A 17,473-nucleotide genomic window follows, 5' to 3' on the forward strand; every position below is an offset into this window, starting at 1 on the left:
TGCGCTCATTTAAAGAAACCCACGTCTGACTTTCATTATTTGTGTGTTTTCTGGACGGTGGCTGCAGGAGGTGCAGGAGGAGGAGGTGTGTTCGAGCCCCGCGGGTCCACAGTCCACTGTCAAAATCCCGCGGTGTCAACACGACGTGACGCGGCGCCGCGAGGGGAGAGGGCACCGGGAGCCCCATGAATAAAACATCCTGCTCCATCAGGATGTGGTTCCTGTGCTGGGACTCGGGGATCAGGCCATTAACCAGTCAATCTGATCATTAGCGTAGAGATACCAGTCTGTGTTAAAGCACTTCTCAAACAAACAAACAACCAGATGGGACTATGAGAGAGACCCCTGCATAATGCACGAGGAAGTGATGGACATAACTTATATATAATGTTATATCCTTGTTTTGTGCACGAACATTATTCAAAGTTTGTCCAAATGTTTTAGTTTTACTCAAAATCTACTATTTGCCTTGCCCTTTATTGCACATCAGCAGTCCAAAGGGGGTATATTGCACTAAAGATCTATAACTTATATACTCCGAGCTTGTATAAACAGTGCATAAATAATTATTTTTCACAGGAATGTGACTGTGGGTTTGATTGGTAGGAGATTTACAATGTTTCTAAGGAGATCTGACTGGTTTTAAGAACAACTCAAAAACGTGAACCTGTCTTTTATTTTCTCAGCATCATATTTTATAAAATTCATTTTTTGTTTGTTTTCATTGATGGTTAATCTATTCATTTTTCATCTCTCAGTTTGACCGACAGTCCAAAACCTCCAAACAATTCAATTTACAATATTATAAAACAGTAAATCCTCATGTTTGATTAAAAAAAAAAATGTATAAGTTCAACTTGATTGTCTAAATAGGTGATGATTGATTTTCTGTCATCTATTCGCTCAACAGACATGTTTCCATTTTGTTTCTATTGTCTGCTGCTCTTTTCTGCAGCTATTATAAACAAGGAAGACAGGATTTATGGTTGTCAAAAGTAAACAGAACATGTGGTCGTTGTTCCACAGGTTGAGACAGAGACGTACTTCCTCCTAAACTGTAAATCATTCAATGAAACAAGGAACATTTACTTTGACCAACTATGTAACAGGCCTACTAAACTTCAATAGGCTAAATGGCGTCTTAAAAGGAAAATTATATAAGGAGATAGGGCATAGCTTATCATATCTTATCTTATCTTATCATATCTTATCTTGTATTGTCTTATCTTATCTTATCATATCATATAATATACTGCATCAACATGCCACAGCCTGAGGGTCAGTGAATGACCTCAGCAGACAATCAACAAACAGACAGACGGAGCAGAGGTCGAGGGTCACAGGGTTTAGGCTTTAATAACAGCTTCATGTGTAGATGAGATCAATTCTGAATCAGACTGAGTGGAACAAAGGTCGATAAAATGCTGAATTACCAAACTGTCTTACCGAGAGTCTTAAATGCTAAAACGTTATAACTCTGTGGAGCCCCCATCATTTTAACAACCACCGGCAGCTCAGTGGTGATTAGTTCATGAAATCAAAGTCAGTCATTCAGAAAAACACTTAGGAGGCCAGTGTAGCGAGAAGGACACATCACCTCCACATCTTCTCTGCAAACTGCCGCGTCCTTTCTATGTGTCTTAAAAGATGTTGGTGCATGTGGAAAATATAAAAATCCTTAGCGGGGAGGCATGAATCAAGTGAGAGCTGAGGCGGCAGTTTTTTAAAATAATTTTGGAGTTGGTGTCGGAGGGAGGGGTTCGAGGTGAGCAGCGTGTCTCTTTGAAAACAGCAGAGGAGGCAGAGATGTTTTTGTCCCGTTTTTCAGATCACCTGCCGCTCTGGTTGCTCTGTCCTGACGGAGCGGTCGTCCGGGGGCTCTGACGTGGGCGGGAGGCTGTTGTCGACGCCATCCAGGCTTTTGCGGCACACCGGGCAGGTGTCATGCTGGGAGAGGAGAGGAAAGAGAACATGGTCATGCATCTGCAGGAAGAACGTCAGAACAGTTCATCTGTGGGTTGAAATTCACATCCATGAAGTCAGGATGTGGGCAAATACTCTTAACAGACCTTCAAACCCGTCAACCAATGAACCACAAGCACTCCTTGTCCTTACCAGCTCCAGCCAAGGCACTATACAATGACCGTGGAAGTAATGGAGGCAGGGAAGCTTCCTGACAGATTCCCCTAGTGAATACTCCTCCCTGCAAACTGGACACTCCAGTCTGCAGTCTGAGAGGAAAAATAAGAAAAAGATTGACAGAAAGTAAACTTCACGGCACCACAGATACACAAAGCAAGTCTGTGAGTGATACTTTCTTATGATTAGGGTTGGATATGAAAAATGGAGGGAAGAAGAGATAGATTAAGAAAAGGAAGGATGGAAGACAACGGTAAGATAAGACGGAGGATGGATTGATAGGAGGAAAGGAAGATAAGAGGATAAAAGGAGAGATGGGAAAAATAGAAGATAGGAGGGAAGAAGGCGGGATAGGTGAAGGAAAAGGGAGATGAGACGGATGGGTAGAATAGGTAGGGTAAGGCAAGATGGGGATGGAGAAAGATAGAATGAGGAAATGAAAGGTTTGAGAAGGGAAGGAGCGATAAGAGGACAGACAGAGAAGGTCTGACAATGGAAGGGAAGCTAGGAGGGGAGAAGGAGAGACTGGCGAAAGAAAGGAGAGAAGAGAAGGAAAGATAGTACAGGGTAGGTAAGATAAGAGGAGAGATGGAAAAATAAAGGTAGGGAATGAAAGATAGGAGAAGGAAAGGGATGATTAGTGGAGGCGAAGGAGAGATATGAGGAAGAAAGGGAAGATGGGGATGAAAAGACGGAGAACTATAAGTGGAAGGGTTCGATAAGAAGGGAGAGTGGAAAGATAAAAGGAGGAAATGAATTATTGGAGAAGTAGAGATAGGAGGCGGAAAGGAGAGATAGAGGAAACAGTCTGATCATTATGTAAAGTAGCCAAATCTCCGATTCTCTCCTCATATGAACTGTATTGTTCTAATCATGCGCCTCAGCATGCGGTGATGTCGGGATTCCCACCTATCTGCTCCTGGGAGACGCAAACTGTCGGCAGGGACGAGATCATCTCCTTTTCCGCAGGAGGTGGACCGGTGCTCTCCAGCTGTCCTAACAACTGGGAGAGCGCGAGAAGAAATGGATAATGTGGATGAAATGGTAGAGGGATGGGGGGAACAGAGAAGGAAAACACTTAAACACTTTATATCTTGAGCTCTTTGGGATGAAGACAAAGAAAGATGTGGGGGTCAAGACACAAAAAATTACGATCAATAATGTAGCTGCAGTTTTTCAACCCACTCGGACATCACTGACCTCCGTGATGACAGCGTCCAGACCTCCCTGACCCCACGCATAGTCTCCGGGGTTTGAGTGCAACTGCAGCATGCTTGATCTGAGAGAAAGCGGGAGAGCGAAAGGGGGGTCGGGGGGGGGGGGGGGGGTCACATCAAATTACACGAAATCAAAAGTAAATGATGTGAATCGAAATTCCCAAGAAGCGATTTACAATGCAGCTGGTGCAGCACCGGGGTTCCCGTTGCTGGCGAAGAGGTCGGCCAAGAACTGCTGCATGATCCTTGAAAGGTAAAAGAAAAATACAAGAGAGCAAACATCTCTTAGTGTGTGTGATTTAGAAACCCAGGCTTCAACAGTGACAGTTTATATTCATTCACTCTGCACGCAACCGATCCTTTGAGTCATAAGGGTTTTCAGTTTTGTTTTATGAAATGATGACAGAGGTTTTTATACACTATGGCGGTTTTATTGAACAGCTGTGGAAACCATATGTGGGTCAGATAAGGAGATTACTCAAAAATGAGTGGGTGAAGGTCTGTTCCAGTCACTGGTCAACTGAAGGCCCCACATTCCAGACTACTTAGTAATAACTGTGCTGTGATGGTCAGTGTTCTGCTGCTATAAGGAAACAGCCATTACCTCTGCTGGAATCACTTCTTATAAAACATGCATGAGTCAAAGATAAGACATAAGTCATGTGTGAGTCCTGAATAACATATACCACACTCTCCTTTATTCTCTATACTGTATGTTGTTTGTGATTATTTGTGATCTGTGGTTATGACGGGAATCAAACGCTGTCAACATTCTTCTCTGACATAATCCCTGATGATCAGATGGACTAGACATTGGATCTTAAAAATTCATGCTGTCAAATATGAGGCAATAGGGAATTAAAGTTCCTCTCAGGTTGTCAGACCTACATCGCTCTTCGTCTACCTTCTCCTTACACATTCTTCCAAGAGTAGGTGTGAGCCCCGTGAGATTTCCTCCTGATATCTCACATGTACCCCATGAATATGTAGACATTCATTTGCAGATTGTAATCCTAAGGGCTAGTCACCTTTTGAAGTTGATGTTAAATAAATAGAAATAAATATCTACTAAAGGATTTTTACACTCTCAGAGCTCAGCCCACACTGGTGAAGTTGCTGTGTACCATGTCCACACACCCTTCCACTGCAGAGCTTTGCTCCGGCCCTGACGACCTCTCTTGTTCGGGCTGGGAGGGAGACTCTGGTTCTTGGGCCTCGGCGGCCTCGGCGGTGTCAGCGGAGGCAGCTGATGACACCGGAGACGGACGACTCTGACCTGCAGATACCTGCTCGCTGTCATCTGGGTGGGACTCTGAGGAGGGCGGATGTGACAGCAGAGCAGAGCGTTCCATAAACAGCAGCTGCCATAACTTGGAGAGAGACCAGAGAAGCAATGTGTCAAACAAAGCCTGCGAGAAAGAGGAGTGCTCTTAATAAAACACTGTCTGTAAGGACATACCTCTGAGAACAACGAGTTGGTGTCTTCGCTGGCTGCGGGCGTGCTGTCCTGCAGGAGACTGGAGAGCAAAACTAAATAAGTAAACTTCATATCAGGGTTGTAAAATGAAAAACTAAACTCTGAAGGGCCTTTAAAAAGTGATGTTTTCAAAAGTATTAGACCTGGCTCCTCTGTAACCTGCATAACTGGTTTGTTTAAACATTTGAATAAACCAGAGAGGAACGTTTCCCAACTTTTGGTCAAATTCAAACACCAAAACTAAAGTGTACCTGGAGTCTTCTGTCACCTCCTCAATGAAGCCAGAGTCACATCTGGGACAGACAAGATCCTTTGAGAAGGAAAATAAATATGAATTACACTCTTAAATCTCTCATCTCATTCCAAAATTATGGACTCGGGTGTTTCCGTCTCAGTTCTTCAGGGAATGCTTTCGATAGATTTCAGAACCTGGCTGTAGAGATCAGCACTCATTCAGCCACAGGGGCATTAGTGAGGTCGCCACTGATGGAGGATGTAATCACTGTTCCAGTGTTAGGTGAGGCTGAGCTCTGGGATCTGAGCAGGCCAGTCAGTCAAGTTCTTCCACACCAAACTCACAAAGATATTTCCTTCTGGATCTTTGTTTACACACAGGGTGACTGTTGTGTTGAGGTTTTTGGCCATTTAGTGGAAAAAGCAGACAGGAAACAAGGGAAAGGAGCAAAGGGGTATAACAGGATCCCATTGAGAATCAAACTGGGCACAATGTGGTTTTATGGTTTGTAGCTATGTGACAGGGACTGCCACAAAACCAGAAGCACACTTCTCTCCTCTTTGTTATCGTATGTGGCTGCAGTGTTATGATTTATCTTATTAGAAATGATTCATCCCCAAATTTTACTTTTGCAAAAGTACAGAGGTAAAAACAATAAAAGTACTTGAAGAAGTTTATATTGTTATGGGAAACACAAATTATAAAACTGGTTTACTGATGCATTGCCAGCATTTTACTGTAATATGGAAAGTCACCCAAATGTGATTCAACATATTGTTGGGTAAAAAGTAAGTAAAACGCAATACTAATAATCCTAATGCTTACAGAGAGTGAGCAGGGGTGTCCAGATATGTCTGTCCAGTTGTTGCACATTAAACACAGCTCTCTGTGGTCCATCATAACAATGCCAGTGCGTAAAGGTGCCATGCGTAAAAGCGTCAGCTGCGATACAAGTACGCTCCTTTACGCACGTCCAGCAGAATAAATACAAGTCAAACTGTCACTGAGTCTAAACGAAGGAGGCTCCACCTTGGATATTAAACTGCTCCTGTGGTGCATGGAGCTCCACATGCTGCTGCTACATGTGGGGACACATGACCTGCCCCTGTGACGTCCCTGACACGCAGTTGACAGAAGACAACTGGACACGGTGGTGTTTCTAAAAATGGCAACGTGAGTCGCCAGATTCTACTCCCCCCTTCTCTCTCTAATGTAAGATCCTGGTTCATACAGAGCGCGAATAAAAATCACCATCGTGCCATCACACGTGTTCTGTCGTGGAGATAATAACTGTCACTTTACAGCGAATACTTCTTTAAAGAAATTAATCTTTGCGCGTTAAAACAACAAAGTGATCGAACAAGTCGTAGTCCCTCCGTCCGTGTGCGCGTGGGTGATTCCCAGGTTCGGCAAGTGTGGAATAAAAACACAAAACTCTCCAGAAGGTGACTCACCGGGAGTTTTGGGTTAGTTTCACATTTACAGCAGTGACAGAAAAACCGGTGTTGTGGTGCCTCCGCAGCCTCCGCCATCTTCACGGTGCAGCGCAGAGCCTGACGTCCCAGTGGAAGCCCATACAAGTCTCAGTGGTCTGTCCCACGGGTCAGAGCAGGGCAGGAGGGTCTGGTGCCCGGGACGAGGGGTGTCAGAGCACCGGAAACACACGTATCACTATGATAACAAGCATGCCACACAACCCTCACTTTAACGTGCTGATAAATACAGATTAGAAATGCAAGATTTTTTATTTTGATCATTTTTCCAAACAAATTATTTACCTGTTTTCTGGTTAATGATGATATTTCCTTTAGTTAATACAACAAAAAATATCAAGTTGCAAAAAGAAGCTGAGAGTTTGTATAAGAACCAACACAATTCCATGGTGACATCAGGGGTGCAGCTCCTCTGAAGACTGTTGGGTGTCGCCAGAGTTTAAAAGTCTATGAGGGGAGTCATCCCTCTTCAAAGATTCTATTTTAGTGAACATGGAGCCTGAGTCTCAACATTAAATCTAAGTTTATCTTCAGTGGGTTGGTTTAACAGTGCAGAAAGTTAACCCTGGTGGTTTCCCTCGCAAAACAACTACAGTACAGCCAAAAATGATATCAACATAAAAATCTTCATGAGTCAACATCAATATTTAACACCGTAAATGACAAAACGTTATTATTTGGGTATTGTTTGAGGTTTAAATACAGAGTTTTGCTTCTAAGTAACAGTCCATAGCACTTTCCTATGACCACCTGATTACCACTCAAAACCCTCATACGCTGCCAGAACAGTCATCAAGGTTAATTTTGTGTACCTTGCCCAAGGACACTTTGGCACACGGACTGGAATCAATCCACTGACCCTCTGGTTAGTGGACACTATTTAATCACTTATTAAAAGGCAACGCATTATATAAAGATATACTGGATGTCCGTTACATTTTTATTGATGAAAATGACATTTAGATTTTTTAGATTTATTGCCAAGCCCTGCAGTGAACTATCTTCACCTCTTTCAATTACTACATAACTAAAATATTAAAACACACTTAAATTCAACTGTTTTTTTTTTATGTTGCCGAGATGCGAGTTTATACTTTTTTTCAGAGCAACTGTTTCCATGGCAACTGGGTGGCTCCATCTGCTGATGAAGATACAGTCGAAAGCTCGACAGCAGCTAATTATCAAACCTGATGATTTGCATGATCAATAACACAAGACAGCAACAACCGCAGCTGACTGTATAAGCAAGACAATTCATTTTTTTATTAAACCAAGACAGTGAATTATATATAATCATAAGAACCACAAGTTGCACAAACAGACCAGTGACAGGTACAGTATATAACGTAACCAAAAACAACGCATGTTCATAACCTGATAGTATGAGAGGTTTTTGGCAAACACGGCAAATAGGCATTCTCAATAGGAACAACAACAAAAACAACGTGTTAGTTTTTACAGTGAAGCAACAGAAAGTAGGGACGGCCGAAGCTGAGCCGCTCAGATATGGATCACGTGTTAGACTGGCAGCGCTTCAGTGTTCAGCTCCGACTCTCACATCTGTCGTGAAACATGACTCCTCGTAAACACAATGTACATCCAGGTCATTTAGATTTTGGACATATGCACGTTAGTACTATCCCACTTGGCACACGCAGCTCGTCGTCTTCATATAAAAAGCATTCAGTGACCAGGGCCGGGTCTAGACAGGCATGTATGAGGGGGCAGCCACAAATCTTGAGGGGGCATTGTGCCTAACCCTAACCCTAACCCTATTTAGTTTGAGGGGGCACAACATTTATTTGAGGGGGCCAGGCCCCCTCTTGCCCCTGCCTAGACCCGGCCCTGTCAGTGACACAGGGTTTCTTACAGCATCGACGTCTCACCGTTTTCACATCATTTTTCTTTTTCCTTCGATCAACATTTGTGATATGCTGACTCATGTTTTGGCAATATAGCTAACTTGTCCTGTACATGTAAATGACTGTATTTTGAAGTTAGACATCCCCACCTCTGTCTCATGCAAGTGCCCTAAAGTTTAGGTGTCCCCTCCCCCCCAATCAAATTCTAATCATCGGTGGGGAAATTAATACCGAACTGTTCCTCCACCTTCTCCCTCTCCTGGCCCATCTTGTGCCTCTCTACCGGGGCGCGGTGAAGGCCCCCTGGGCAGCAGTGGTGGCCGCGGTGGTGGCGGCCTGGCGTACAGCCTGATTGGACATGACTCCGGTGGCGAACTCAGCCTGGGCCTTTACGAAGCTGGCATCGGTCTGCCTGTACAGGCTGTGGACCTGGAGCGGGGAAAGGAACAGAGTAAGCTGACACCCGATACACGAAGCAATTCATCATCACATCGCGCACATTGTGAGGGTGAAAACGATACGCAGACACCGGATAGCGAGGCCATTCTTCAGACTGTTTGTTATCGACGGACGGCTCGATGGTGGGCGGACCACCTGGACAAGGCGAGCGCGGGGTGTTTACACGGAGCAGGTAGAAAGTGCAACTACAGTTTTCACTCTCGTTTATTGAAAACTAAACAGGTTTCTCACGATGCGGTTAAGTCGAAGATCTAAACCATTAGACTGTAAATAAAGATGACAGACATAAAGGCTCCCCAAAAGAGTAACCAAATCATATTGACCCCCCCCTGGTGGCTGGCTGTAGTATAAGTTATAAACTCAACCTCCTCCATGTACACATAGAGATGGTTTCTGTGATTTTAAGTAGTTATCATCATCTATGTGAAGTGTTAATTGTATGTGAGGGTGTAATTTAATGATTGATGACTAAGACAACAGTCTGCGCTCATACATCGGAGGGACCTCGATACCGCAGCTCCACACCACGTAATTTGTAATTTCTTTACAACGAGATGTAGTGTAAATGTGTCATCCGTCTTTATATAAACTCTATGATTAAACCTAATAATAAAATTTGTGTAAATTCATTAAAAGACATAAGATGCTGTGGAGTTTCCATTTTTTTATGGTCCTGCTCTAAATATCCTGTTAGTCAGTCCGTGCAGGGGTAGTGTGACTGACGCCTTGTCAGAGATGGCCCCTTCATGTGAGTCCCAACCTTTTAATTTTACCTCCAGCTCAACTATTTTAATTCACCTTCTTCAGCATGACGACCCCCATGGCGGCTTGGGCAGTAAAGCAGATGGCATTTATCATCATGATCACTCCGACGGGGACACTGGTATTCAGAGCAGCCAGACTCACGATCCACCCGCTGAGAGGAAGAGACGAGAGAAAGAAGAAGAAGAAGAAGAAGAGGAGAACGACAGAAGAACAGCGAGGAAAGTCAGTTAATATCCTCTTTTGCACCAGGAAATAATGGACAGTCTAGATGTGAATGAATTAACCAGACAATGTGGCTCACGCTCAGTATTAATTATACTCCCGTTATCTTTGTTCTGTCAGCACTCTCAGGTCAAGTAAGGACAGTGAGTACTTAAGTTATACAGACGTAAAATGATTAGCTGCAGGATGAAAGAAAAAGTTCAACTGCCACTGGGAAAATCTGAATTCAAGACAATTTTTCACAAGACAAGGCAGCTGGAGGCGGTTTGTTTTCATAAAGGGTTTAAACGTTAAAAACATGAATTGGAAAGAGGTTTGCATCAGTGTTAAGTTGATTTGAGTCCCACCTGAAACCCCATCCTGGGATGCCGATAGTCATCACGACAGAGGTGACCACTTGGGCAAAGAAAACGAAGAAGAAGAGGAAGAAGTTGAAGGAGCTGTCACTCCTGGAAGAGAGGAGAAATGTGATGAGTCAGTAGAACGAAGCGACAACAATCCAACAGGGTGCATAACTTCACTTCTAGTAGATTAGACTCAGGTTGAAGTTGGGCAGAGCTGTGCTTGAGTTACGTGAGATCATTGAAGTGCACATACTAACAAATAAAGATTTGAAGCTGTCATTTCCGACCAGCTGCTAGAACTCAGACAGGAAATTGAAGCAGATGTCCACACAGACTTTTAAAAGCAGAAGCTCGCATGAGAAACTGCAGAAATGATAAAAGAAATCTGGACAACAACAAAGTTAAAAGGGAAAGAGATGAAATAAATTCTCTGTGTTGGCTCTTCCCTTTAGGGGGCCTCTTCTGCTGATGTTAATTTCCACTTCCACTGCTTTCGCTCTCAAGACATAATTAATACTTCTAAAGAAAGGATAGAGGTGAACCTTGAAGAATGTCCCCTACACAGTGACATGTGACAAATACTTGACACGCACAGGTCAAAATTAAACCAAAACCAAAAACTTTAAATGGCAGGTAGAGGAGGAAGTTAAGGTTTTCGATGGGATTTAGCCACAAACCTGAAGGCCTTGTACATAGGCCGGTACCAACAGACGAAGGAGCAGGGGGTGAAGAGGAGCCCCCACAGGATGGCGAGGCCCAGGCCCACACCGCCAGAGGGGTCCACGCAGAACATGGCCAGGGAGGAGATCAGGTTGAAGACCAGCGTGCAAGCGGAGACTAAACAGAAGATTGAAGAGAAGTGGATGAGCAACATGGAACCGTTGTGCATTCTGATTTCTCACTCTTTGTTTGAGCTTGTCCGACCGATTGGTTGGCCGATGTAAACGAGTCCAGACATATCGGTAGGGTTACTTTCTGTTTTATGTTCAAGTTGGTGTGTTTTCCTTTTGTTTTGTTATTTTACCTATAAAAAGATATGGTTTAGGTGGAAAATATCAAACCCCAATTATATTTCTTTGTCATAAGAGTTTGATAACAACATCCTGGGAATTGTCCATCATCACTGCCTTTCAGTGATAGACAAATAGAGAAAACGTTACATTTTGGTTCTTGGGAAGTTTTGCTTTTTAATTATATTCTGCTCGTCCTTTGTTCTCAATTTATCTCTCTATCTATATCATTTTCAGAAATGGTCAAAGTCAAACCAGAACCCAGAGTTCCTTTTATGAACATTAGCATCAATCTAGAACCAGATTGAACAAGATAAGTTGTTCTTTATCTTTTCCCAGTGTGGAGAACTCTATCAGAGGCTGTGTGGGTCGATGAGCTGGTTCCTGCTACAGTCCTCTGTCTAGCAGCTAAGTGTCAGAGTCTTTGTGCAAACACCTAGGCTCATACTCATACTCATACATGCTCATACTCCAGACAGGAAACTAAAACACACTCCCAACCCAACTGCTGTGAGAGCTGCGTCAAGTCATCAACAGCGTTTCAAAACGAAACTAATGTTCAGAAAGTAAATGCTGAGAAAGGATGACAGGAACTCACACATCCAGAAGTAGTACATGATGGTGACAGTGCGCTGGAAACGCTGGGTGATCTCCACGTTGATGTCCTGGTAAAAGCAGGGGCCCACGGGGCAGAAGGAGGGCAGCGGGGGCCAGTTATTCTGACGGGCTGGAGAAGAGGGCGAGGGAAGACAATGAAGGTAAGTATATTAAAAACACAGGGGATAAAATAGAAAATATGCCTCTAATATGAGATTTATACCTGTTGACCAATACTTTCACTTATTTAACACTCAAAATCTCCTTATAACGGTGTCAATGACATTATAGTGGGTTATAACACATTTATTATATGTTTAGAAATGCCAATGAATGAACTTCTTTTAAACTACCAATTCTTTATATAGAATACAAATTTTAAACTATGGTTTTCAACTCTGAATCCCTCCTATCCTCCCCATCTTACAAGCTCCGGGTCCCAGGCTGTGGGACTCCAGCTCCCGCTCCCTCCTCTCCAGCTCCTGGGCTTTCTTCTCCAGCTCCTCCTGCTTCCTCAGCAGCTCGGCCGTGGTGGCATTCACCGCAGTCTTAACAAAGTGAGACACGGGGGAAATGAGGCTTCAGATCTTTGTGTCAGAGGTCGAGTTTGTGTTATAAATAATGAAAAGGATTATGTAAAAGCTTTGGTATCTGATGGTTAAGAGATTCCCGGAGGAGACGCTACTAAGCGTACAAACGTCAAGTGTTTTCTATTAAGTGTAGATGACTGAATGTAAGAACGATTATTAAAATCAGGTAGCATTTGGTTTTGAGTATAAATAAATCATTCAACTGATTAAGCTACACAAAGTATATATAATTGAGAAGGTTAACTTGAGGCTGCACACTAACCAGTGCAAGGGAATTATTGTCATTCAAATTTTTCCTGAAACTCCTAAAACTGCGTATTTCAAGGGGCTTAACATTTTTAAAAGCTGTTGTGTCAGACCTGATGAAAATTCACACATTTTTTAGGTCTCAGCTTTGGTTGATGCAAATATGGCTCCATAGCGCCCCCTACTACAAGTAATGAAGCATTAAAGATGTCACCTACGAGTATGAAATTAGGAAGCATCCTGTAGAAAGTATATTTGAGCCAAACCTTTATTGACTCTGTGCAAACTTTAAGTGAGATCCCATTTTGGAGCCTTCTACTGCCCCTGAGGTGCTGACATGAAGGTGACAACAGGTGCAGCATGTTTACCTGGGAGGTGTAGGAGCCATAGTTGCGTGGCTCAGTGGGCGTTGTCCTGCTGGGTGGGGTCTGCGCAGGCACAGGTGCAGCAGTGGGGGAAGTGGCCTCATACGGTGGCGGAGGCTGGAAAATATTTTGTAAAAGATAAAAAAATTAGCAAACCCAACCTGCATCTCGGGAGGGCCACAAGGCAGAGAACTGTGGGTGATTGTGGATGTGGGCTTGAGGCTGGTGTGTTTACTAACAGACCAACAGGAAGTGGACTCAAGCCGATTCCTAGCAACAAAACCCCAATTTGACAGTTTGACAAGCTGTTACAACATCAATAAACCCCATAACATAAAAACTGAAGTGTTCCAATGTGTACTGTATGTTATAGCACTGTTGTGTCTGCCTTCTGCTCTCAGGGCCAATCTGTCTTAATTATGTTGAAATGTATTATTTCAGTTTCATTGTATTATTATTATTATACCATACCAGAATAAACAATACAGGAAAAATTATTTATTAATGTTGGAATTCTACATAAACAAATTGGTTATTCTCTTAATTGGAGTTGTGTATATTTAAGGATATAAGGATTGTGTGAAAACTGTTTAAATATCGAGCCTCAGAACCATTTCTTTGTCATTAAGGTTTAATAACAGCATCTTAGGAATCAATGGCATATTTTATGAATACATCGGCCTATGTCTCAGTTTATATTGGACTTGTTCTTACTCCCTCATGTTGATATCGACATGGGGCTGGAAATCCATATTGCTCGGGCACTAAAAAAAAAGATTCAAACCGCAGCCCTGGTCATTTTTGATTTCCTTGTTATGACCTCACATATAATTATATTATAGCATAATAACATTATTGCTCACTCCAGTAGTCGTGTTGTCAAATGGGTTGTACAGGTCCAGTGTGGCGTATCCTGTGTTGCTGCTGTGTTGAGTCACTGCAGGGTCCTGAGGCAGAAAACACACGTTTCAATGAGCAACTACTGGAACGTGAAGGTTTAACAATTGGTCTTAACAAAATTAGTTTGTGATGTTGCTGTATAATGAAATAAAAGCAACAAATAGACAGATCAAGAGGAACAACCAGGCCCAGAGATGAAACCCCCACAGGCCCCACACACACAGTCACATGAGCAGCAACACGCCTGCTATTAGAACAACATCACTGACTTCCACGCATCACACACAACATGTCAGAGACACTGGAATAACGGGGACGGTTGTCTTCTGGTACCCTGCACCCACCTGGAATGGGTTGTGGTCCTCGGCCGCGTCTGGGAAGCTGGTGTACTTGGACATGATGACGGCCGCGGGGCTGAGAAATCCGAGCTAACGCGAAGCAGCCACCGCTTACAGTGAATAGAAGAAGGGCCGAAACCAAATCAATCGTCTTCAATCAGACGACGGGTTTGTTTTGTTGGCGGAAAACGACAGCCGGGCGGTGTTAGGGAAGGGGGGTGGGGGGTGTTATCCTCTGAGCTAGCTACCCGCCCCTCCTCCGGCGACCATGTCTCTGCAAAGAAAGATGTCAGGTGAACGCGGTGTAGGAGACACGCTGGTCGGAGGTGCTATCACCCGGATGGTTGTCCTCTTCAGTCCCGGTGGTCAGGATCCAGGCTGGAGCGCGACTTCAACACACCGCCGACATTTTTCTGTCCTGCAGGAAAACAAGCGACGATCAGAAAGTGGCCAGCCATCGAGGTCATGTGACTGCTGCTGCGGCACGGAGGCACGTGGGGCCGCCGGGGGGCGTGGCCACCACTGGACGTCATCTGAATTATGATTATGATTAATGGTTTGTTTAATTTGATTAATGTAACTTTGTTTTTTTACTACTATTTAGGGCCCGAGCACCGAGAGGCACTGACAGACGGTGAGGCCGTATTGAAATTGTAAGGATTATTATTATTATTATTATTATTATTATTATTCAGGCAAATGAATTGGCTTTTTGAGGGCTTTAACGTGCTCTTTTTTTTATTTATAATTTTTTATTTAATCTATTTTGTTTCATTTTATTTACCTCCTGACCTGAGCATCTCCTGCATTTAATTTAATTTAATTTACTTATTTATTTATTTTAATTATCCTTTTTTATTAACATTTTACAATTCTCTTTATTAGTATCATTCATCAGTATTACAATCATTTAGTGATATAAAGTGCTGATATATTTTCTTTAGGGGAAGAACGAAAACAGACTACACACTTTACACTACATGTATATTCACTCATAAAAATGATATAGTATACCTATAGCATATGTATAACGTTATTTTCAAAATCAACAGTTATTTTCGTTTTGTCCTGTTTTTGAAAGACGTTTCCCTCCTCGTCCAGTAGATGGCCCTCTTGTGCATTGAGGTGATAATTCTCACTCCTGGGCTTGAACAGATTCTCAGGACAGTGAGAACTGTGACGTGGCTCAGTTAAAGCAGAATATATTAGTTTTAAGACTGTTTTTCCCTACATCCAAATAGTTTAACATGAATGTAGAATTTATCTGAGCATTGTTCATGAAACTTGTAGTTATTTGACGAGTTTCCCAAACGATTCATAATCCCGGTACAGCTGAGATCCTGGATCTGTGACGATAAAGCACAAGGACTCCTGGGAAACAAGTCAGGTCTGTAACACGTATCAATAAGTCACTGATGTGATGAAGAGGAGGTGAGTAGAACAGTGCAATAGATTCACAACCATCAACACTAATTTCCATCTGTGCAGGACAGACAATATTCGCCAATATCCACCAAGGTGACATTTCTTTTTATGTGCAACTTGCATGTACAGTTTTTTCTTTGTGCCTCTGTACGACCTGTCAGCAACAGCAAGGATTACATGTTCAGCTCCAGTTATGTATACACATTTCATGGGCTAATGCCCATGTACAATCCATCCTGGTCTCTTTTCATTCTCATACAAGTCACATGTGTGAGGGCAGTCACCTGATTTTGATTTAAACACACAGGCTGGACTGTGTCTCTCACGCACACAGACCTGTTCATGTACATACTGTAAATCCCTTTCACTGGACCCCCCACACTTCTGGAGCTTCCATTCAACAGGCACATATTTATTAAGAAATCAATACATATGCAAACTCGATATAACGGAAAATATTGTACATATAAGTGCAATTATAGCCTGTATTCTTTCATTTACCCTTCAAGTAGCCTTGAATTTTATAATCCAGTCCTCCTTGTTGTTTTATGGCCGCATCATTTCCTCCGATGGAAACCTTCTGGATGTTTTAGAGATTCCATAATTCAACTTGACATATTTAGTATCATTTGAAATGTTATGTTTTCCTCTAGACTTCAATAGAAAGTCCTGCTGGTTTAACTCCTCAGCTCGAGCTTGTACTGACTGTCCAAGTGGAGCGGTGAGGCCGAGCGAGAGGAATCACATTTAGTTGAAGAGGAAAGAGGAAAGCAGCCAGTTCATGCCTCTGAAACAATCTTAAAGGATATATTGTCTTTTCTATTTCAAACTGATAGGAGCTCATACACACAGCTGGGATTAAGCTCTTTATGAGGAAAGTTGGAATATTGCAGCATTACTCAAAATCATTTTTGAGATTCTGATAATTTGATGTTTTAACTAGCTGGGCCTTATTTTCTTGCATATATTGATATTTTTCTAGTTCCAAAAAAAACCTAACCTACCCTAACCTAACCATTGACAGTACATACTTTAACAAGGTGTCACAAACAAGACTAACAGAGGTTTGTTTTGAAGTCAGAAAAGCTGAGAAACACTGATTTGTGTCATGATATTCAAGAATTCAGGGGGTTTTATACATCACATGCACACTGGCTCTTCTTTCACATCACAACCAATAAACTGTACTTTAAAGATCATTGCAACCACAGAGGTTAACTGAAAAAGCAAAAAGAAACATGTGGAGGACAGGTGGGAAACGGATGTTTTGGGACAGCAAAGAATGAGCGGCCTTCTTTAGCAGCCTTCACAGATTTAATAATTATGGAAGAAGGCTTTTTTTCCGTTTGGCTGTCGCAGCTGAGTGAGCACTGATCTGCCAGGACCTGCTCACAGGCCTCGTCTGTCAGCCGACTCCTGTGACTCATCCTCTAATGGGCCCTGTCACGATTGGTCCAGATGGCCCAGACTCAAACGCAGGAGTTGGTTGCCTCCCCGTCCCAAAACCACAGCATTCCTCGGCCAATCGAGCAGCGCAAGTGCTCCATGACATCACTGCCTGAGGAATGAACTGGCATCACAGTTGTGTGTGGAAAGTGACCCGGCTAACAAGGAGGGACTGGGTGGTTTCTAACAAGCTTGAGTCAAAGGGGTCATTTGGACAGAATCAGGCATCTTGTATGTTTGTGTGTGTGTGTGTTTGTGTGTGTGTGTCTGTGCAATGCCCATTTTCTCACTGTGCAAATAGCCAGGAACTTTCCGTGCCCTCCAGAATGCGGTAAAAGCCTCT

At 43.0% G+C, this 17,473-nt stretch overlaps 2 protein-coding genes across 2 annotated transcripts; both read right to left on the minus strand.

Annotated features, from left to right (window-relative positions):
* Positions 1-1,332: 1,332 nt before the first annotated feature.
* rnf115b (ring finger protein 115b) lies at positions 1,333-6,688 on the minus strand. Its single transcript, XM_053446051.1, has 9 exons — positions 6,523-6,688; positions 5,085-5,143; positions 4,816-4,873; positions 4,494-4,726; positions 3,533-3,601; positions 3,340-3,418; positions 3,049-3,142; positions 2,116-2,231; positions 1,333-1,947 (listed from the first exon to the last, which is right to left on the minus strand). The coding sequence occupies exons 1-9, from the start codon at positions 6,598-6,600 to the stop codon at positions 1,825-1,827; spliced, it is 909 nt and encodes a 302-aa protein (XP_053302026.1). The 5' UTR covers positions 6,601-6,688; the 3' UTR covers positions 1,333-1,824.
* A 1,106-nt stretch (positions 6,689-7,794) lies between these two features.
* On the minus strand, positions 7,795-14,734 carry scamp3 (secretory carrier membrane protein 3). The gene is made up of 9 exons (XM_053447391.1): positions 14,266-14,734; positions 13,885-13,968; positions 13,025-13,138; positions 12,248-12,368; positions 11,822-11,950; positions 10,891-11,050; positions 10,217-10,318; positions 9,681-9,798; positions 7,795-8,852 (listed from the first exon to the last, which is right to left on the minus strand). The coding sequence occupies exons 1-9, from the start codon at positions 14,317-14,319 to the stop codon at positions 8,703-8,705; spliced, it is 1,032 nt and encodes a 343-aa protein (XP_053303366.1). The 5' UTR covers positions 14,320-14,734; the 3' UTR covers positions 7,795-8,702.
* Positions 14,735-17,473: the final 2,739 nt, after the last annotated feature.

Source organism: Pleuronectes platessa, chromosome 18 (genome assembly GCF_947347685.1).
Source record: "Pleuronectes platessa chromosome 18, fPlePla1.1, whole genome shotgun sequence".
Classification (NCBI taxonomy): Eukaryota; Metazoa; Chordata; class Actinopteri; order Pleuronectiformes; family Pleuronectidae; genus Pleuronectes; species Pleuronectes platessa.

Excerpts from the sequence above, each read along its gene's own strand:
- rnf115b (XM_053446051.1), bottom strand. The coding sequence starts at position 6,600 with ATGGCGGAGGCTGCGGAGGCACCACAACACCGGTTTTTCTGTCACTGC. Across the intron at positions 4,874-5,084 it reads GAGGTGACAGAAGACTCCAG|TCTCCTGCAGGACAGCACGC; the intron begins GTACACTTTAGT and ends TTTGCTCTCCAG. Across the intron at positions 3,419-3,532 it reads GGTGCTGCACCAGCTGCATT|ATCAAGCATGCTGCAGTTGC; the intron begins GTAAATCGCTTC and ends GCTTTCTCTCAG.
- scamp3 (XM_053447391.1), bottom strand. The coding sequence starts at position 14,319 with ATGTCCAAGTACACCAGCTTCCCAGACGCGGCCGAGGACCACAACCCA. Across the intron at positions 12,369-13,024 it reads ATGGCTCCTACACCTCCCAG|ACTGCGGTGAATGCCACCAC; the intron begins GTAAACATGCTG and ends CACTTTGTTAAG. Across the intron at positions 8,853-9,680 it reads GGGTCGTCATGCTGAAGAAG|GTCCACAGCCTGTACAGGCA; the intron begins GTGAATTAAAAT and ends TCCCCGCTCCAG.